The following is a 22,677-nucleotide window of genomic DNA, read 5'->3' on the forward strand; positions in this document are numbered from 1 at the left end:
CAGGGCCTGTGGCTAGGAGAGGGATTTTTTGGTCACTGGGTATGCATAATTTTGGCTTTAGTAACTACTGCCAAAGGATTTTCCAGAACAGTTTCACCTGTTTGTACCCTCATAGCCTCACTAACCCTGGCATTCTGTCTTTTTAGTAAGTCAGTGTGTGATGTCTCACTGGTGCTTTGTAGAATTTGTATTTCTCTGGTGGACAAGAGGGCTGAGCAGCATTTTCCTGATTATTGATCATGCTGAGATAGTTTTATTGCTGAGGCATGAAACAAAAACCTGAGACTTGGGAAGAGTGGAGTCATTTTGCTAATCACTAGACTACCTTTTTATCCAGACCATTGTTGGGGAGGAGGTTCTGTCTTCCATATTGTGACATGGATAAGAAAGTGGAAACACTTGCTGCTTTGCCAGGGTCTGTCCTAGGTTTGGCAGGCTTGTGTTGTGTGTTTGGACATGGACATCTGTTAGTGACTGTTTAGAAAAGGCTATTTCACTGCATTCAGAGGGAAATAAAGCTTCATCACAACCAGGAAGCATTCATATGTAAAAGTGAGAATTAAAAGATTAAAAAGTAGGGGCTGGAGAGATGGCTCAGCTGTTAAGAGCACTGACTGCTCTTGCAGAGGACCCGGGTTTGATTCCTAGCACCCACATGGTGGCTAACCACCATCCGTAACTCCAGTTCCAGGGGAATACAATGCCTTCTTCCGATCTCCACGGGCATTGCATGACATGGGTACGCTTACACACACACAGGCAATACACTCATACAGATAAAAAATAAAAATAATAAATAAAATATATTTTTAAAAAAGGTTAAAAAATATAGCCCCAAATTCCTAAAACCTCAGACAAGACAGTTGGCCTCTGCTTGCACACTTTCAGTGATGCTGAGAACACTACTCCATGGGTAGCCCATGTCGTTTGCAGAACTGTTTTATTGCTGGCATAAACAGAAGTCTACACTTCAATACCCTGAACTCTTCCCTCTGGGGTCACCAAGAATAAGTCTGCTGGCTTTCTCAAACATTTGGAAAATCCATAAACACTTGTCATGTACTCGTTTTTTTTTCTTTTTTAAAATTTTTACAAAAACTTTACTGAGAAATTCATACATACATATAAGGTATTTTGATCAAATCACACCACCCTCTGAAGGGGTTACCCAGATTGCCAATAGGGAATAGGGACGCAGACTGCTCTGGCTTCTTCCATGCTGAACAGGGACTCAGGGTGAGGCAATTGGAGCACCCCTTCAGTGGGTCTATCTAAAAGACTCCCAAATGGCATAACTTTTGTCTCTAAGGGGAGAAGAAAGTCCTTGAATTATGAATGGGAGATGTGAAGAAGTAAAGGCAAGAGTAATTAGCATTACAAGTTCATGTATTCTTAAATCATCTCATGTCTGGATGAAGTACCTGGTTCTTCAACCCTTACCATGACAATGTGTCCAGAGGCCTCATACTTTTGTTACCATTTATTTGAAGGACCACAAGTTGGTGAATATCCACCATCAAATGCGATTTGTAGAATAGGCCTTGCAAGACGATCTGCCCTGCAGAAAACCTTGCAGCTTCTCTTTTCTCTGCACCAATATTTGCTCTCCATCTCCAGAGGACTAGCAGGCTTATTGGCTCCAGCCGAGCCTTTGAGGCTGTCTCTGACTCTGCCAGGCTAAGTGTGTCCAGCAGAAGGCTAAGTTTATTTATGGTCATTAGGTGGTGCTGTTGGGAAAGGAGAAAGATGGGTACTTAGCGACTTCCAAAGGAGGACAGGCTGGCTGCGGGACTGGCTGGGGAGATGCCAGTCAGCTTGCATCTTCCCGCAAGCATCTCCCGCAAACACATACACACACACACACACACACACACACACACACACACACACACACACACACCTGACTATGGATACGAAGGAGACAGGCACTGGACATTAACCCTTCAATTTCCTTCAGTTTTCCAGAAGGGTCTCCTGGCCTGTAAACTGCTCCAGTATGCAGCCTTACCTGTTTCTCCTTTGGCTTTCACAGAACCAAACATCATGTTTATGTATGCAGATACACAGTGAAGGAGACCAATGTCCCAGCTTGCCCAGAACTGAATGGGTTCCCAGGATACAGGATTTCTAGTGTGAAAAGTGGGAAGTTCTAAGCAAACTGAGATGAGTTGATCACCTTGTCAGTAATGATGAAGGGACCCAAGAGGCTATCATTCTTTGTCCCTGCCTCAGAGGTTGTCCTGGATTGCTGACTGAGAGAGTGTCTTAGACCTAGGGTGGTTGGCCCAGGTGGGTTAGATGAACAGCACAGCAAGGTTCAGAAGCAGTTTGGGCTGCTCACTGTCAGAAGATACATGCGATGCACACATAGACAGTTACAAGGGATGGGGAGGGCACGGTACAGATCCCTGGGACCAGTACAGCTACATGGAGCCTAAGGGGCAGTCATGGCTCTCCCCGTATCTCCTCTATATCCTTAGGAAATGGGCCTGACATCTTGGAGATATTTTTATGAATTGGTAAACACAACAGTGGGGAATCTTGAGTTGGAAAGAGGCGGGTGCAGGCAGAAAGGATGCTGTGATGGGTTGTTATGTCCAAAACCAGGTGGGCCACTTAGGTATAGCAGACAAGGGAAGTCCAAATAGCAAAGGCATAGGAAGAGAGGGAAGAGAGGCAGGGAGGAAAAACCTAACTTAGGAGATGGGCTTTGGAAGGCAGCGAGGAATCACCATAATACACTTAGGACTGACATCTCCTAGGTGCCCAGAAAACATACTAGAAAGCTCCACATGAACGTGAGTTACTTCCTGTCACTTGACTGTCCTTAGTTTTTAGCTTTAGCTTTGTGGTCACATGCTCTGTTGGTCCCAGGAGTTGAGCACTTCAGAAAGCTATCTAAGAGTATTCTAGAGGTCAGTGGACTTCTTGTCTCCTCACCTTGAGATCAGGGTTTCTGAGTCTCTGTTTCCTCTGGAGGACTCCTGCCCCAGGTCCGGGTTCTACCTAGAGAGTTGGTTGTCTCAGAATGAGGGACATTGGAAGGCCCGACATTGTCCCCTCACTTGCATACCTCCAGTTCTTGCATCCACAGCTGCGTCTTGTCTCTTAGACAGAAATCTCATTCTTGTCTCTTAGACAATAGTAAAATATGCGAGGACCTCTCTATTGCTTCCTGTGCTGTTTTCTCCTCTACCAAATATAAGTCTAGAGCTCCTCGTCTGAAGGTCTTCCCATTGTTCTCAGCCCCTTCTCTTCTCAGGCCATCACGGGTCACTGGAGCCAGATGCAGCACTTTGGCATGGGGGCTCTCCATGGCTCTCTTGAATGGATAAGTGAATTCATGTCACCCTCCTTTGAATATCTGTCAGTTTTTCTTTTTCTTTTTTGTATATGGGACTCACAGGCCCAGTATTATCACATACTCAGGTAACTATCACCTAGAAGCCCTAACAACTGGGAGTCTCTTTGGTAATGTCCCTTCCTTTCTTAATAGCTTCTGGGGTTTATGGTCGTAGGCTAAGAAGTTCCAGCAGCCGGTAGCCAGGGCAGGGGCTAGCTCAGAGCTCTGTGATCATGAAGCTGTGTGCAAGTTCCCATGACAGATAGATGACGGTTTTTCTGGCTGCTTGGTGTCTGCTTTCCTATCTGAAATCTGCAGCCTTGTACCCTTCCCATCTTCTGAGGCCTCCCCTGTAATCACCAGACTGTTCTCTCTGATAGGGCTGGACTGGTCCTGCTCATTAGCCCCACACTTCCTCTGAAGATCTGGGTTTCTGATCTTGGACTCCAATTTGTGCGTGCCTTTATTATCAGTGAACAAAGACTTTTGTTGGGCTTGAACCAAGCTAGAGACACATTTGTGAAACTGTCAACCAAAAGAAGTATCACTGAGAGGTCTTTCTGGGGCCATTGTGCAGGCAGGATTCAGCTGGGAATCAGCTGGGCCCTAGAGAACAACAGACTTAGTCTCAAGCTGGGAGATGGTGAGAAAAACCTATTCCAACTAGTCAGTGGGGCGAGAGAACTGTGATTCGGGCATCTGGAGAGGTTCAGGGACTTGAGAGATGCAGGAGGGTTTGGGAAAAAAGCTATTGGTGAGAGTGCCTGGCAGATTGCTTCTGGCTCTACATAGAGATGCTGACCACTGGGCTCCATCATCTCTCTAGTATCTGGTTTAGTGTCTTGCATTCAGTAAATGACTGGGGAGCCATCACTAGGATGATGGAACATTAAAAGAGACAGTTTCCAAAAGTTTCTCCTGTGTGTCACATGTACTTTTGTCAGGCCAGCAAAAACTCTGTTCAGGAGTCAGAGTGACTTAGGTAGAATCCTGACTTTATCATAGGGTCTTTTACAAGGCCAGACATGCTCCTTAACAAAGGGTATCTTACTTCTCTGAAGCTGACATTAGACTCTCTTTGTGAATGTTTATAGGACTCAGTGCCAGGCCTCGGCCATCCACACACTTGGTGAATGACATATGATTCTATGTTGCCTCTTGAAAACTTCTCTGATTATTCCACATTACTGTCTTACCCTAGAAAGTCTCAAGTTTGAGAGCTGGTGTGATCCTTGTGCCACCAGGCCCACCCTTAGTTCAGCAAACAGCTGAGACGTGGACTCTACACAGCCTTCCACCTCATTTACATGACTGAGGTGTGTGTGTGTGTGTGTGTGTGTGTGTGTGTGTGTGTGTGTGTGTGTGTGTGTGTGTGTGTGTGTGTGTGTGTGTGTGGTGTTAGGGAATGTCAAGCCTTGACATAACTTCCCCAGGGTCGGACTTCAGCACACTCATGAGGAAGCAGCCTTTGGCCCTTTCATGCTAGTCCTGCGCTTCCTTGGCCCTTTCACACACATCCACAGCTGGGTTTTGTCCTCAGGTAGAGGGGCACCAAAGTGTAGCCTGGTTACCAAGGCTAGCTTTCTTGAAACCTGGCCAAATGGCCTGGTCCACATTTGTGTTCATCTCAGAGGTAACTTTAGTTCCTTCTGATGCTTGTAGCTATCCATGGGTTGATTTGGAATACCTCTTCTACACAATTTTCCTCCCTTTCCTCTGGAAACCAGGTAAAAAGGGAAATATGGTGTAGTAGAAAGGACCTGGATCTTGAGCATGGGCAGGTTGCAGTCCTTTGATAGATTTTCTTATGTGTAAAGTATACGTGCAGATGAGTCTTGAGAGGCTGTGAGGGGGCTGGTCCAGGTGACCTGAAGATTTCTCTGTGTTGACGTTTTATACATCTATGAGATCTGTTTTGTTCCTTCTCCAGATTCCCTCCCCAAAGAATACAATTGCCACACGGACGTCAGTGGAAAGAATGCACGTCAAGGCAGCAATCGGCTTAGGGTCAGCTTTATTATGAACTTTACTTTCACCAAGAAGAAGATGGCAAGGAAGCCGGAGAGATAGATGACCAGCTGTCATCACAGAGACATGAATGTAAAGAGCGTACGTGGTGCCCAAAGCCCCCGCGAACCAAACGGTCCAAAGATGACCATCTACAAAGCATAAAGATTGACAAGGATCCAAACATCTCATATGGAATTCCCTCACTGGCTGTTTGGAGTCAATCATTTGGATCTTTTTGTTTCATTTTTACAAACCATATAAACATTACAATAGCCAACCATTTTCTGTCAGGATTCAGAGACAAAATTACACACTTTTTTATTCTTGAGCACCACAAAGCTTTTCTTAACACCCCTGGTAGTGGTGGTGATGATAACAAAGTCCATCAAATTCAGATTGTTTTGAGAGCTTGACATGCTGAAAGATGAACTAAAACATCCTTGGTCATTACATACCGAGTGGGCTGGGTAGTTTTTTGACCCAAGGGAGCTGTTGCTAGGCTTTGGTGGTCTCCCTTAATAAGCACACCACTCCCACATTTGAGCCCTTCCACCAGCTGTTGAGAACAATACTTATTCACAGAGGTTGATGAAATACAGAAAACTGTCTTCAGACACACAGACCAAGTCCTGAAATACTGAGGAAGCCAGGAGACAAGAAGGTATATTCTACAGAGATACCCACAGGGGAAGGTCACCAGAGTGGGGACTGGGGCTGGGCTTTCTTCTGTTGGCCATCTTCTTGACTCCACCACACGAGCGGCTACTTTCCCTTGCCCTGGGATGAACACTTCTCCTGGGCTTTCTGTGGGATCTCCTCCACACATTTTGTCTGGGCTAGCTCCTGGCCTGGCTCTACACACTGAGGAAGACATTGATCTTGGCTTGGAGGTAGGCAAGGATCTTGGCCTTGCTGTGGGCAGCTTCCTTGGCTTAACTCCTGGCACTGAGGAAGACATACCGCCTGTGCTTGTGGTGGGCATTTATCTTGACACGGGTCCTGGCACTGGGGGAGGCATACCTCCTCAGTTTGTGCCTGGCACTTCTCTTGGGTCTTTTGAAGACACGGAGGTGGCACACATGGCTGCTTGCATTGCTGGTCATTGAAGGACATCTTGGGTGATTTGCAGAACCTGAAAGCAAACAAGATTTTAAATGCTCTGTGTTGGAGCACCAGGCTGGGGAGTGAAGCATGAAGGGTTGAAGGAGGAGAAGGGGGAGAATACAAACTAGGACTCCATTTTACCTCTTTTTATATCCCTACCTCAGCTCCCTCTGATAACTTAGCTCCAAAGTGGAAGTGTTCTTATGGCTTTTGTCTACATACCCAAACTTGCAAGCCCCAGTCCTACTACAGATTTTTTTTTCTCTTCTATTTGACTCATTCTTTTGAAAAAATAAGGTGCAATGCACTAGATTAAAAATACAGAATGGTTAAAGTAGCCCAAGAAATGGCAAGCTGTTTAAAAAATCAGCAGAAAATACAGTCCAAGGTAAGAGCGGAACAGTGGCCTCCCACAGACAGAGCAGCAGAGAGAGGACACACTTACCTGCTCTTCAACAGGACTCAATAAAGAATGTGGATTGTGGAGCCCAGGAAGGTGGGAACTTTTATACAGTGGTTGGTCTGGCCTCCTGAAGGACCGATGGGCCACGTGGGCTGAGGTCCTAATTGTGGAGTCACCATAACGAGCTTCATCTGAAATCACGAATGGTTTGAGTCACTGCTTGTGATGCCTGTTAATCAGCCTGCATTTTGGCCTCTGGGTTCTCACCAGACCTCAGCAGGGAGGGGCTCCACTCAGAAGTCTTTCATCAGAAGCAGCAGGGAAAGAATGTTCATAAAATGTTATCTGTCTGTTAAACCAGGGCTGAGGTTCCTCTTCTGCCCACACTGGTTCAGGATGTGGTGAGAGATAAGATCCACCTTGTTCATCTCATCTTTGCCAATAGGAAGAATCTATGCCCAAGGCCTGGGGTCTGTCTGGGTCAAGGACTTGTACGGCTTATTTCAGACATTTCCACTGGATGCCTGTTCATGAAACCCAAAGAATTATGCTTCCAGGCCCAGCTGAAGATGGCTTGCCTTGGTGTTCTAAACTAAGAGCACCAAGTCTCTAGTCCAGTGTCCTAGTGTCCTAGACAGAATGAGGGTTTTTTTTCCCTTGCATAAAAGTCCTAAGAAAAATTAGAGTATTTTATGATCTTGGGTTGGGCAGTAAAGGGGTAAAGAGAAGAAGGAGAGAGCATGGCATCCTCCTCTTCTCAACTTCAAGTTATGATGCCCTATTAAAAGAAGAGTTGCTTAGAGACGTTTTCTAGTGACCAAGAAACAGGTTGAAACAGGGTTAGCCCACCTACTTGTCTTCTGAAAAACTTGATCAATAAAAGGTAGGGGTGTGTGTTCAAATCCAACACACCCATTGTCTCTATGTCTCTGTTACTTTTGCCTGATGCGTACTCCTCAGAAACTCAGTAGAGTTCAAGCTCCATTCAAGTCTACCGCCTTTCAAGAGCCTTTCCTGGTTTCTATAATTAGAAAGCGTTCACCTCTTTATGAACTCCTGGAGTATTTATCGTTTACACTATTTGTGTTGTGTTTAGTATTCCTGCTAGAATTCCACTTATTTATATGCAAGAACACATTATTCTGGGTTGTAAATTCCTATCTATGACCAAGTCACATATATGGTAAGTGGAAGATAAGGGAAGAGAAATGATCATTGTTAGGGTACATGCAACAGTGAAGGAGCAACAGCGGGTACCTGTGAGTAGAGGAGGATTTCATTTAATTAAAAATGGAAAAACTGCTGGGCGTGGTGGCGCATGCCTTTAATCCCAGCACTCGGGAGGTGGAGGCAGGCGGATCTCTGTGAGTTCAAGGCCAGCCTGGTCTCCATAGTGAGTTCCAAGCCGGCTGGGGCTACAGGGAGACCCTGTCTCAAAAATACCTAAGAAAAAAAAAAGGAAAAATTAATTATGAGAGAAGATTCTTGTCCCTAAAGTGGTGTTTGTGTTTATATGCTAATGTTGACTAAATTTCAGGAACTTTAAAAATGATCCTGATCCCTTTGGTTTGAGTTTAAGTTAAACCCTTGAAGAAATAGTTGTAGTTCATTTCCTAAGAGAAATAATTGGCAGAAATCAGGAATGCTTATATACGTTTTGGATGCTCGATAACGCAAAGGTTCTTATTTCATTTATTTGCTTGTTATTTGTTAATTTATTGATGTGTGTGGTGTGGTGCATGCACAAGTGTGAAGATGTGTGTGCCCATGTGTGCATGCGGAAGCAGAGGAGGGCATAGGGCATTTTCCTCTATAGCTCTCTGCCTTATTTCCTTGAGACAGGGTCTGTGGCTATACTGGAGGCTCACTGTTTCAGCTAGGCTAGCTGGCCATCACACTGCCAGGATCTGCCTGTCTCTATCCCCTCAATTCTGGGGTTAGAGGTATTCACAGCCATGCCTGGATTTTCAGCTGGGTGCTGTGAATTCAAACTCAGGTCCTCATGCATGCACAGCAAGCACTCTTACCCACCGAGCCACCTCCCCAGCAGCATTAAAAGGTTTTAAGAAGTGATTTTGGAAGCAGAACAAGTGGAACCTTTGGTTTTCTTGACTGGTGTGTGAAGGATTGGTGGAGTATAGCATAGGCCCCTGGAAGCCGGGTAGGAGGCAGACACCTGGGCAGGAGGAATTTGGAGCACCCATGGATATACCTGAAGACACAAAATCACTTGGGGAATCTGTTAAGTGATTAGCTGTAGAATGGGAAGGCTCGCCTCCCTCTCCTTCACAAACCAGAAATGAGAGCTGCTCTAGAAGCTGGAAAAAAATAGGGAAACAGATTCTCTCAAGAAGGCTCTAAAAACAAAAGATAGCCTAACTGACACTTTGATTTTAGTCCATTGAGACCTCTATAGACTTCTGACTTCCAGAGCTACATGCATCTTTATTGTTTTGAGCCACTAAATTTGTGGTAACTTGTGATTAAAAGAAAGTGCTAAGAAACTAACACAGCTTTTCAATATCTGAAGTTCTCGGAAACTCTGAAGGAGGGAGGTCTCAGATGAAGCAGCAAAGGATTTCATTCTAGTTCTTTAAGTAGATTCCTCTACTTGCCATATCGTTTATCCTCAAAGACTAGCTTTTGGTAAAGGAGGCTCAAAGATTCATGGCAGGACAGAACTCAGGGTTCAGGATTAACTAGAACATGGGCAATGTTGGCTAAGTGAAGATTCAATTTCCTCTTCTTCAGAAGGTGAAGCAATTTCACAGATTTCTTACAGGGATAAATCACAGTACACACTAACACTTGGTACTCTTAAACTACTTGCGAAGGTTTGAGTTGAATCACGACTCAGTTCTCCCTGGAACCTTCCTTGATTTCCCCCAGCTCCTTGTCTATGTCCTTTATTCTGATTCTCCAACATTTAGTCTTTGACTTGTGCCTTTTTATTCTCTGTAATACTTAAAAAAATTACTACATAGAGGTCCAGGATACTTGGCTCTGTTCCTAAAAAATATGGCCAGTCTCTGAGCTTCTCTGGCCTCAATTTTTAACATCATTAGACTAGGAAACTGGGTTCTCAGTCCATTCCAGCTCTTGCACTCTGAAACACTGTAAATGTGAGAACAAATAGTAAACCCGGGTGTTTCTGGCTATCTGTGTGGCTCTGTGTGCGTGTGTGCCTTCTTCTTGACTAGGTTCTGATATACCCACAGACAGACTGAGTCATCTGTCTCCTGCATATAGCAGAGGCTGAGAGTGATGCCTGGGTGATCTTAGGTGATCTTTCTTTTGCTTTGTGCAAAAATGCAAGTTTGTGGGGTTTGGGTCTTTCAAGATTCTTAGTTATGTGGGAATAAGGTGTGGCTGTCTTTGGAGAGACTGTCCCATCTCAGTTCTTACTAGCTTATCTGATTATCCTCACTTCTCCAGTGAGACTGGGGCTAATCTGATTTTAAGGGTATCTGAGAGTCACATTTTAGGCTTCTGGAGCTGTCATTATTGGGAGCCAGGGCATAATTAGACAGAAGAGACTCAGGTATATGCACAACATTGTTTTTCCCCATTCCCATCAAATAACAATCTCCTTTGTGTGGATCATAAAAGTTCCCCAGACTCCTTTGATTCATTCACCTGCATATTACAGGGCAATGGGTTTGATAACACTGAAAAGTGCAGAATGTGGCTCACCTTGTTTCCTGATAAGCAGGTGCTCTTGGCGCATTTACTGAGCTTGTGGCTAGCTGGTGGAGAGGGTACCATTCCTTTCTGACCTTCTCCCTGTGTCACCCGCACAGGGAGTCTGAATCAGACATGGGAGGAGCTGTGGATCACGGGCCCTCCAGGCCAGAGGGATGTAAGAGGCCACCTGATTCCACTTCCTTGGTTTAGCTCCAGCATGTGCTTTTAACAGGTGACATAAAATTACCTATCAACTGTGTTTTTTTAGATGAGGAAAGTGGGGTGTAAAAATGTTAGTGCCTTCATCAAAGTCTTGTGCTGAGCATGTCTTGGACAATGGAATACAGAAAAAAAGGCTCCTGGACTGGAGATTCTTTAAAAAATGTTTAAAATTTATTTTTATTGTATGTGTATGAGTGTTTTGTCTGCATGTATGTAAGTGTACCACATGCATGTAATCCCTGTGGAGGTCAGAAGAGGGCATTGGATTCCCTGGAACTGGAGTTACATATTGGTTGTTAGCTGCCATGTGGGTGCTGAGAACTGAACCTGGCTCCTCTGCAAGAGCAGCCAGTGCTCTTAACCTCTGAGCCTTATCTCCTTATAAGTTTCAAGAAGACAAATGCGGGTGCAGACCAGCTTTTTGTACATGAGCAAATACTCAAGTGTACATGGCCTTCACCTTCACCTTTAGGTGGTCAGGGGCCCCAGGATAAAGAACCATTGACACAGACATGGGGAGAAATTAATGTCCTCAAGCTACTTAGGTTTGCTATTGGTCTTCAACCATTTCCCTTTTGAGGCTGGGTCCTAGCTCATCTTGGCCTAAATCAGGGTTAGAAATTCTAGACTCTTGGCAAGTAAATCACCTTGGGTTTGGTTAAATTGTCTTAGTTCTTCACCTGGACACTGAGGATCCTAAACACCACCTCCAACTCAGGTGCTCAGTGATATGAAAGCCTCCTCTGATTCCTGCATGAGCCCAACTGGGGAATGGAGTGGAGGAGAGGCCCTAATTCCATTGCCTTCATAGGTATTTGCCATCCGTTCCTGGACTACTCTGTCTCCACCACTGCACTGGTTCACACAGCAGAAGCTGAGCCTTTAATCTAGTGCCATGGCTTTTCAAAGCCAGCCAATGCAAGGGGATCTGTGGTGTCATCTGGTTCTGTGAATTTCTGAATGGACCCTTAGAACTGCTTTTCCAGGAAGGAAGAACTGCCCCACTTCATTATCTGCGAGCCATCTAGTCGGCACTGTGCAGATTCTGGTGACCTCACTCTCCGGGTGTTGCTTATTTGTACAACACTTTACCATTTGAGGCAGAGTCTTGGTTATGGCCATGGGACTTGGTAGTAATTACAGCGTTCTGTGAAGAGCTGGCACCCTCATCACATTCTAATCCTCTTCCCCAGAGCTACCTTTGATCTTGTGCTTTTCTGGGAAGGTAGCCATTAAGATGGCTATCTCCAGTTTCATTTACATGGAAGTACTAAGCTGGCGATGCATGCTTTTGTCTTCTCAGAGCTGGTCTCTTTGGAGATTTTATGCAGAGCTCTAGAAATCTGGGAGGCCACAGCTCCTGGCCTAGTCACCAGTGGAGTTGTTTGGCATTCTAAGGCTGAGGTCCCATGCCAGGAAAGACGGTTCAAGGTGAAGCCCCTTGTGCATGGTGCATGTGCTGTTCCAAGTCCTATCAGAGGCTTTGGAGCCCCTTCAAGTATTGATGATTTTTTATGATTATTTTTTTCTATTAGAAAATGAATAAAAGCATGCTAATGGAAATCTAGAAAGCAGTAAAGTTATAGTTATTTGTAACTCCGTTGTATTAAAACCGTGAGGACACCCACAACTTTCCCTCTACCATTGTTCATAGTGTCTTTGGGATGGTACCTGCTTTATGCAAGCTGAGGCCTTACTATTTTGTCTTTAGCACTTTTTCCATTTTGGGCATCAGATATGGAGCTTTGGATATGCTGAAGTGCTCTACTGCTGACCTCCACCTCCAGCCCTCCTTTAGTACGTTCTTAATGACTTTGTAATGCTCCACCAAGCAATAGGTCTAAATTTATTTAATCAAATCTTGTTAAATGTTTAGATTTTTTGTAAGTTACACTGTGGTGGCTGACTTAGTTCATGGAGCTCCCCACCCCTATCCAATTTTCTTTACCTAAGTTCTATGAAGTGGATTCACTGGGCCAAACTGTTGAGCCATTCCATACTTTTGATATACATTATCATATGTGCAAGAGGCAGGCAGATCTCTGTGAGTTTGAGGCCAGCCTGGTCTACACAGTGAGTTCCAGGCCAGCTGGGGCTACAGGAGACCCTGTCTCAAAAAGACCAAATAATTTTTTTGAAATTTTAAGAATTTTTTTTTTTCCTAAAAGGATGGTTAGTTGTGATCCTGTTAACCCTGGGGTCCTGGGATTTGTTGTTTTTAAATAACTTAATAGATGCAAAAGCATGTATCACTAGTCTGTTCTTTCTCCTCCCTCTTGCTTTCAATAGCTCACCACAGCCCACCCCATGGTACCCTAACCTGGGCTTCCAGAGGTCTCTGATGTCCAGCAGATACCTTTCTGCATGTTGGAATGTAGGAACTTTGGGACCAGAGTCCCATCCTTGCCAGGAAATCCCGAGGCTCAGACCTACCTTACAAAAGTGAGACGACAGTACCCCAAAGTCCTTGGTCTAGCTTTCTGTCTTAAAGGTCAACTTCTGTAAACAGTTGATTATACAAGCTAAATCAGAAGGAATTCTTGCAGTCTATTTTTCAGGCACGTTTGGGAGCACCTGCACTTGCCTTTTATTGTTCTGAACCATTATCTCAATGGCCTTAGGAAGACAGAGCTATTGATGTGCCATGATTCCATGGAGAACTCTTCCGGGTCAGCCTTTTTCATGACCTCTTACTATGACTGTAGAGAATCCCACATATATTTCCATTAATTAATTTTTTATTTTATGTGTATGAATGCATTACCTGCACATATGTAAGTGTGCCATATGTGTGCAATGCCTGCAGAGGCCAGAAGAGGGTACTGGATCCTGGAAACCAGAGTTATGGATGGTTGTTAGCTGCCAAGTGGGTACTGGGAACTGAATCCAGGTCCTCTGCAAGGGCAACTAGTGCTCTTAACCCCTGAGCCATCTCGCCAGTCCCCATATTTTCATCTTACTGTTGTAGACTATTAAAATGCACAGTTGATTTGACCTGTGTGGCAAAGCTCTGTCAGCTACTTGGCCACAGAAGTAAGCTCATGACCTCTAGGAAATCAGGTGCCTTTTCAGGAGATAGTGTGAGCACCCACACGCCTGACCATTTGCACGTCAGACGTGTGGACCTTACCACAGAACTGCGTAGGACATGTTTTGAGGGATATGAGGGAGACGGAAAAACTGTGGATGAGTCCACACACCCAGGCCCTGAAGCCTTGGTTGCTACAGCATTAATTTTGCACCCCACTCCAATATCCATCTCAGCAATATGAACCAATACATTTCTTGTGAACTAATTCAGTTTGAAATGGACTCTCAAAGTCCTTGTAAAAATCCCCACTGAAACGTCAGCTTTGAGTGCCATCCCTGTTCATTTCTAATTGGGGTTCTCCCTCATGCATAGCTGGATTTTGTACTTAAGTGACAATTTGGAAATGCAGATTCACATAAATTTGTAAGAGCAAAGGTCCCATGTACCCATCATTGGAGTTCTCTCAGTATTGGCATGTTAAGTAATTATAATTCGGTATCAAAGTCATGTCACTGATACAATCCCTTTCTTTTTCTTTTCTTTTTTTTTTTTTTTTTTTTTTTTTTTTTTTTTCTTTTTGAGACAGGGTCTCCCTGTAGCCCCAGCTGTCCTGGAACTTACTATATAGACCAGGATGTCCTTGAACTCACAGAGATCCACCTGCCTCTGCCTCCTGAGTGCTGGGACTAAAGGCGTGCGCCATTGTCTAGCTATGTGTGTGCAGGGGTACGTGGAAACATAAGCACTGTTCTCAGAGGACTTATATAGTCTACTCAGAAGTGTGGGGCGGTGACGCTCAGACACAAGGAACATTGTTGCTGAGCAGGCATAGGGTGCTCCCTCCACCTAGAACCTGCTGTCTCAGTAAACTAAACACTTAGCATATGTTCCTTCTTAAGCTGTGCAGTCATGCTGTCACAGCAGTGACGTTTGTGTCCTCCTTTTGCATAGTAAAGTAAACTGAGGCATGGGGAACTTAGGCAGCTTATGTAACAAGTGGAGCTAGAGTTGAAACCTCGCTGTCCGAGTACTATGTCTAAGTACTATGCAGCAGGGCTGACAGTGAAGGTGGTCGAATGCCCCCTCCTGAGCTTTTTGGGCCTTTAACCAACATCTTGCTCTCTCTTCTCATACCTTACTTTTTGTACTTCCTGTTTCCCTCGCCTCCTCTTGCTTTCTGGGGTGATATAATTTACCAGGCACAGCCGCATTTATGAATCACTTAGGGTTTGCTCCAACAGGGCTGGGCTTCCCTGATGAGTGGCACACAGAGGCAGTCCCTGAGGGTTTATGTCCATGGATTGCCTATTGGCTTATGCTGTACAACAACCACACAACATAAAGCAAACCCTCCAAGACAGCAGAAGTCTTGCCCAGCAGAGGAACACGTTTACTTGTCAGTTCGTGGTTTCAGTTCCAGCCCCACAATGTTGTAGGTGGTAATGCGGGCCATTATGGTGGGGCTAGTGGTGCCCATGGTGCCTCACTCTGGGGGTAGGCAGGGAGAGGGACACTTGGGAGGACAGGGTTTAGCACATGACTTGGGGGAGCATGGCTGGCACGGTGGTGGGGGGCATGATGGGGGACAAGGCGGGGGGCAAGGGGGGCAGTTTGGCGGGGGTGGACAATTTTCGGCAAGGGGGGCAGTTTGGCGGTGGTGGACACTTTTCCCGTGGGCACTTGTCAGAGCAGCGTTGCAGCAGCTTTAGGCAGCTGAGCTGGCATTTGGACTCACACTTTTGTTCACATCTGGGATCACAGTTCTTGGGCTCAGTCTTGGGTTCACTGGGCTTATTCTTATTTTCACTCGACATTGTGACTTGGTTATGTAGGCCCTGAGAAGAAATAAGAGACAGGGTGTCAGTGGGGGATGATGCATAGGGCTTCTTAGCTCCTGTTCATCCTTGTTCTCCAGAAGCCTTTCCAAGTGCTGAAGCTCTAGAATGTGTCAGTAACAGTTGTCCTCACCCTGTGGATTCGGGGTGTGTTTGGACCTCCGGCCTCACTCTGATTTCTCTCATCCTTGTTTCCATTCTGTACTCCTGCAGGCATTCTTATCTGGGGTCTGGGATGTCCCCCACAGCCATGGAAACTATTTCAGTGTAGTCGGTATTTTTGTAACTCATTTAATGTAATTCATGTAAACCATTATTTCAAGGATTCTCTACCTTTGATTGCATTGCTAAAATGCTCCACGGCTCAGCCAAGATTTGTAAGGCCACTTCCCTAACCTCTGGAGATAAATGGGAGGTTCATGAAATAGACTTTGGAACCATAGGCACTCTGTCAATTGTCTCTTAAGCCATCCCATCTTGGAAATTGCTTTCTTCTCTAGTGGACTGAGGCAGGAAGATAACTGAACCTATGCTTTGACAGAGTTCCAGTGACCATTCTAGAGGCGGCCCTCACTTCCCTTCAGGGGACTATCAGGTTTCTGGCAAACAAGTAGAGACTGGGAAGAAATCAGGACAGAATTAGGTGAGGAATTCTAATTTCCTGAATTTATGAATGTTGGAACCATAAAACACGATTTACAGGAGGGAATTTCTTTTTTCTTCTGTTGAGTTTGGCCCTAAACTAGGTCTTTATGGGAAGTTTGACTTCTGGTTTTAGACAGTGATTTTTAGTTTCTGACAACACTTGACTTTGGCTTTAGTTGATACATCTTTGCTTTTCTTTAACAGTAAAAAGCAAAATTCCATGTAATTTAGTTTAAAAAGTAAGTATGACTCTCTGGGGAGGCAGCTCATTAAATTAAACTCTAGAATGATTAAGACTTTATTCTAGGGTAAAGTTCACTGTAGTTCTTGCTATGAAAATAACAAGAAACTTTGATAAAACAAACCCTTTCAGCCTTACTCAGCCTGCAGTTCATTTTTAGAACACAAGAGGCAAAAGACCAGCTGTTCCCAGTTGCCCAGATACAACTCACCCCCTTTTCTTGGTAGTGAACTTGACAGGCAGTTGAGTGAAGTAGATGGTAAGGCTGTGCTACAGAAGATGGACTTTCCCTCTGGCTCCTCTGCCTAGCTCTAAGGAAGCAGGGTGTGGGATGGGGGCCAACTTCATTTGTGACATCATCACGGCATCATGAGTAGGATTGTTGGGTGACTCCAGGACTCTCAACTCAAAACCTGAGCATACAGCTATGGTTAATTTCCCTTTGGCTACCCTATTCTCTTCTGGTCCCTCCAAATTATTGCTGGAAATATTGGGCTACTCTGAAAACTCCTGATCACTAAGAACAGGAGGCTCATCGCTGCTAGGAGTAGAAAAGCTGTGTTGCTTTTTACCTGTGATCTGTTTCCTCCCTAGACTCTTATTAAGGTTTTAACTCTTCTTAGCTAGCTTCACCATTCTAGAAAGTTGTCTGGACTAATGACTACCACCCTTATCTTATCTACTTTAGTAATATGAGAGTCCAAAACCTCTTTCATCACTTCACACTTGCTGGCCCAAGTTCAAGGATTATTTTAGTACATTTTCCTAACTGCTTTTTTTTTTTTTTTTCAAATAGGGAGTTGCCATCTCTTGATATCCATTGTAAATGTAAATAGTGAGTCTGGTATTCCTGATCATTGTAGTCAACCGTAGATCCTGCTGTATAGAAGAAAGATCCTCTCAGAGGTCCTTTCTACCATTGTCAAAGGCCTGGCCAGAGGAGCTTTGCACTTGGAACAGGGATGCATGTGAGTGTCAGTGGGAGGTTGTGATGGGAAAGGTAAACAAGAACTCAGAAATGGTCTGAACTAAGGCCTGGGAGGCTTGTTTTGGCATGTAATAGCTGTGGTGTCACCAGTCACTTCTTTTTAAAAAATATTTTCTTTATTATTTTTTTGAGACCGTCATACTTGAGTATTGTATTTATGTCATTCCACCCTTACTCCCCTCAATTCTGCCGTCATCACCCTCACTCCTCTCAATTTTGTGACCTCTTTATCACTGTTACATATGCATGTATACACATGCACATATACACACTCCGCTGAGTCCAGTTAGTGGTGCGCGTATGTACATGTCTTTAAGATCTGACCACTTGGAATTGGATAACCTATGAGGGAGCTTATATACAGTGAAAACTGATTGGAATTGTGATATGATCATGTCTCGGGTGTCAAAACCCCTGATAAGAGAGGTCAAGATGGATTGGAAAGCAGGGTAGCAGAGGGAAAATAGAATCAATCACGTTGAAAGAACTTATGAAAGTGTCCACATCCAAAGCAAGACAGTGGCTGGTTGTGGGAGAAGGAGGCCGTCTAGGTTGTCTCAGAGATAAATTTATGGAGTTTGGGTCCTGACTGGTGGAAATGAAGATGACTCAGGTTTCAAGATGGCAGTGTAGCTGCTAGTGGAAGCTGAAGAAACAGAGTGACAGTGCTGGAGAAATAGCTGTGTTGATGTGGTTACAGTGGTGTCTCTGGAGTGATTATTGGAAATATGGCATTGGCTCTTGTGCCACTGGACAAACGTGAGACCTTGAATTTATGTCAGTCCAGTGGTGTTTATTGAGTAGAAAAGAGGGTTGGAGGAAGAAGAAAGAAAAGGGATGGAGAGGAAAGAGAATCCTAATTCACAAAGGATAAAGAAGAACATAACCAATTAAAATCCAAATAGGCCTAAACGGAAGAGGATAGTGGGATGGAATTGACTCCCCTGGGATAATTGGTGTTGGAGTCATAGACGGTGCTAAATCCACTGCCTTGGCACAAACCGCTCATTTTCTTTCGTCTGTAATTTTGTTATGAGCTCTATTTCACCAAAGCTGTTCCCACATCGACTTCAGGGAACCCAGCTCCACCCCACTGTTCAGGTTTAGACTCAAGCTACCAATCTGGATATGGAGAAGGCAGTCATTTATCAAAGTCAGTGCTGTTGGGAGACCTCTGTTATGCAAAAGTTGAAGCCCCTTCACACCGGACAGCTCATGCAGCTCGGGGAATGTGCCGCGGGCTCCTTTTCATAGCAAGGTGCTTTCTGGCATCTTTCCTGTCTCTCCCTTTGAAGTGGCCGCCACAAATGCCCTGACATAAACATGGCCTTTGGCTCTGAAAAGATACCATGCCTTCTTGTAATTTTCCTAGCAGACAACTGTCTGGCAGAAATCCACTTCCACATGTAAATAGAATGTCTCACAAAGCATCTAACAGCCAAAGCTTTTACCACTACCCCCATGGTATAAAATATCCTAGCCTTCTCTTAATATTGGGATTTTGGGATTTTGGGTCAGAGACTGGGTCCCAGAGATTGGGTCTAAAGCAGTAAACACAGACTAAGCCGTGCCTTGAGTCCTGTGTCTTACTACCGGCGACCTGATCTCACCGGAGAGCAGCACTCTCCGTTACCGACCCACGGATATCCTAGCTTTCGCCGCCTCCGTGTTTCTTCCCTGTGGAGTTCACTGGCCAGGACTCCGCAATCCTGAGGAAGGGCACAAGGGTGTAATAGAGGCGGGATCCCGACTAGATAATACTCTAGTAGCAGAAGAAGCTCTCCGCTCCAGAGAAGTGTGTAGCTATCAGCTACAGCCAGCATCAGAGAAGTCTTTACACCTGCCGTCTCCAGAGAGGCGCATCGGGCCAGGCCCGCCAGCCGCTAGCTAGCCAGCGGACCAGAACCATGGCGGGAGAGTGCACGCACACCTGACCCCTGACCCCGGGCCACATCCAGAGTGAGTGCGCCCGGGAGCCCAGGCGCGCTCCCCACATCGCTTGCAGCCAGATTCACGCCGGGATTAGCCAGGTGTGGCGGAGACCCCAGGGTGCCCGCACACACCACGCCGGGGGTCAAGCGACCCGCCCCATAAGTGCCAAAGATGTGGTGATTTCTGCCAGACATTGTCGTCTCCCTCGTTCTTCTTTCTTCCTTCCTTAATTATTGCTCAGGAATGTCATTGAGTGGTTTCAACAGAGCACACTGCATCCCATTTTGCATCTCTGCTATCAGCCTTACTTCAGGCTTACATTTTTGTGAACAGCATAGGGTTACTGAGACAAGACATAGACACAGAACGCTTCTTAGGTGACTGGGTCTCAGAGGCGAGGATGCTGGGGGGGACACGTGTCACAGTCTGCCTCAGATCAGCGGTTAAGAGCTAGGTAGGGCCTCTGTCAGATTCCTAGGTTCAAACCCTGTATTCATCCTTTGCTTCCCTAATGGCTCCAGTCTAAGTCTCAATTCTCTCACCTATAAAATAGTATAATAATAACACTTGAGTGTCAGACTCATTACCAAGTGCAAAACCCACAGTCCTACCCACTGCTCCACTTCACTCTTCTCAGGGTATGAGGATGAGAGACACACCCAGAGTGCCCAGCGAATGTATGCTGTACCTCTTACCGCCAGTGTCTGCCTGGCTTCGCCATCTCTTGGCTTGCTGGATCTATTTCTGTGTCTTCATCTCTCTCTCTTAATTTTTTGGTGTGCTGTATGTGTCTGTGTATGTTTGTACAGGTGCAACATTTGTGTTCCAGTGTACATAGATGTGATGTGCATGCATGTAGAAGTCAGAGGACAACCTTGGGTGTTGGATGTCATTCCTCAGGCCCCAGACACTATCCACTTACTCTCTTTTCTTTCTTCTTTCTGTCTTTATTCCCCTCCCTCCCTCCTCCTCCTCCTCCTCCTTCTTTTCTCTCTCTCTCTCCCCCTCTCTCTCTCTCTCCTCTCTCAAAGCTAAGTAGACCAAACCCCAAGGGTCTATCTGTCTCTTCTTTCCCAGCACTGGAATTACAAGGGTATGTCACCTCACCCCGCTGTCCTTCCCTTGATTCTGGGGACTGAACTTGTGTTCCCGTGCTTGCAAGTCAAGCACGGTATCAACTGAGTCACTTCCCTTGTCCTGTGTCTCCACCTGTCTCCATCTCTCACTGCTGCACTTTCTCCATGCTGTACTCTCTTGAACCTCTTCTCCATGTTACCATTTTCTGTCTTACAGCTCAAGCTCCCGATAATGTTCCCAGCAAGATCATGTATTTCAATATTAACAGTTAAAAACAGTTTCAGTTTTGAGTAAGAACAGATCATATAAATGTCGTTACTAAGCCATAGTTATTTAAACATTAAGGCCAACAAAAGCCATCAAATGGCTCAGTGGGTAAGTGTGCCCGTTATGTAAGTATGAATACCTGAGTTTGAATCCCCAACACCCACATAAAAAGCTGGGCATGAATGCTTGTGTCTGCAACCCTATGGATGGACATATATTGAGACCTCACTGACTATCAGAAGTGGCAAGCTTTGGCTTCAGTAAGTGATCCTGTTTCAAACAAAAAGACAGAGAGCAATGGAGGAGGACAACACCAGGTACCCAGCTTTGACCTCAGAATGCACACACACGCACAGAGAGAGAGAGAGAGAGAGAGAGAGAGAGAGAGAGAAAGAGAGAGAGAGAGGAGAGAAACCAAAATGCCACCAGAACATTCCTCTGTACATCACAGTGTGTACATGTCTGCATTTTACTAGGCCAGAGATATTCTAAGAATGAACAATTTTAGCTAGGATTTCCTTCTATAGCTTTATGGCAAAGGTTTTTTTTGCCTTATTTTTATTTCTTATTTATTCTTTGACAAGTTCATATTTGTATTCAATGTATTTTTATTATATTCATTCCTAACTGCTCCCTTCCAATTCCTCTTGAATTGTTCTTGAATGTCTCTCAACCCCAACTTCATGTCCCTTCATTTTATCAAAAAACAACCCCACGGAGTTCAGAATTAGTGCTACCCAAATGTGCATGCATATGAAGCCCTTCACTTGTGTATGGTCAACCTAGCAGGGGTCATACCCCTGAAGAAAACCTTCCCTAGCAGCCATCAGCCACCAATAATTCCTCAGGAGTGATGGTGGTCAGGTCTCATGAGCCCCTCCCGGATCCATGCTGGGATGTTGACTGGCTTGATCTTGTACATGTCTTAAGAAGGCAACCAAAGCTTCTGTAATTTCATGAGGGCAGCATCCTGTCATGTCTGTCATGTCCAGAAGACAGTGTTTTTCAGCAACCCTCCCTGAGCCCTGGCTCTTACAATCTTTCTTTTGTGATGTTCTCTGAGTTTGGGGGCAGAGGGTTCAGTCTTATAGGGCTGAGCACTCTATAGACACTTATTCACTGCACTTTGACTAGTTGTGAGCCTCTCTATTAACCATTGTGCACTGAAAAAAACCCATTTCTCTTGATGAGGACTGAGAGCTGGTTTAACCTACGGGTATAAAGATAAGTATTTAGAAGGAAGTTTGTTAGTATGTCGAATGAGCAAAATAATAGTAATAGGTTCTCCCCTAGAGCCTATGAGATCCCTAGCCATGGATTCTTGGTCAGATTTATAGTACTAGACATGGATTTCCCCCTGTGGAACAGGCCTTAGATGAAATCAGAAAGCAGTTGGTTATTCCCATGACACTGATACCACTATTGCACCCATGGACATACCTTCTCTGCTAGCTAGATCATTATTACAGCTCACAGGGATCACAGCTAGGTAAGACTGTTGGTGACTTTTCTTCCCCAACAGCCTACTTGTCAACTTTTGGTACCATGAAAGCTAGGCGGTAGGGAACGTGCTTCCAGAATGGTACTAAATTGTTTTCTTCATGTCTTGTGACACAAATGTATGATGTCTTCAGCAATAGGGTCTTACCATCAAGTTCTGGTGGGCAACAAAAAGCAATGGCAATAGTTTGTATTGTTTTAGGGGGTTCTCTGGGACCCCCCTGACCAACAACTTGAAGGGAGGTATCTGACATCTGGCGCTGAGTTTTTGTTTAATGACTTACAGCTTCTAGGAGGAGCATTGACTTCCATGTAGGCATGTAGAATAACTCCATTTACCACCCCTTCTCTCTCTCTCTCTCTCTCTCTCTCTCTCTCTCTCTCTCTCTCTCTGT

The 22,677-nt window shown here is 45.0% G+C and overlaps 3 protein-coding genes across 4 annotated transcripts in view; 1 reads left to right on the forward strand and 2 right to left on the reverse strand.

The window, feature by feature from the left end:
* Positions 1-22,677, forward strand: part of LOC103751986 (small proline-rich protein 2G) — a 219,455-nt gene that overhangs the window by 35,563 nt on the left and 161,215 nt on the right. The window lies entirely within an intron of this gene.
* Prr9 (proline rich 9) lies at positions 6,116-6,466 on the reverse strand. Its single transcript, XM_008855610.1, has one exon. It carries the CDS (start codon positions 6,464-6,466, stop codon positions 6,116-6,118), a length of 351 nt encoding a protein of 116 aa, XP_008853832.1.
* Lelp1 (late cornified envelope like proline rich 1) lies at positions 15,281-15,611 on the reverse strand. Its single transcript, XM_008855599.1, has 2 exons — positions 15,462-15,611; positions 15,281-15,424 (listed from the first exon to the last, which is right to left on the reverse strand). The coding sequence occupies exons 1-2, from the start codon at positions 15,609-15,611 to the stop codon at positions 15,281-15,283; spliced, it is 294 nt and encodes a 97-aa protein (XP_008853821.1).

The sequence above is a fragment of the Nannospalax galili genome, unplaced genomic scaffold, assembly GCF_000622305.1.
Source record: "Nannospalax galili isolate Female #2095 unplaced genomic scaffold, S.galili_v1.0 scaffold591, whole genome shotgun sequence".
NCBI classification, from domain to species: domain Eukaryota; kingdom Metazoa; phylum Chordata; class Mammalia; order Rodentia; family Spalacidae; genus Nannospalax; species Nannospalax galili.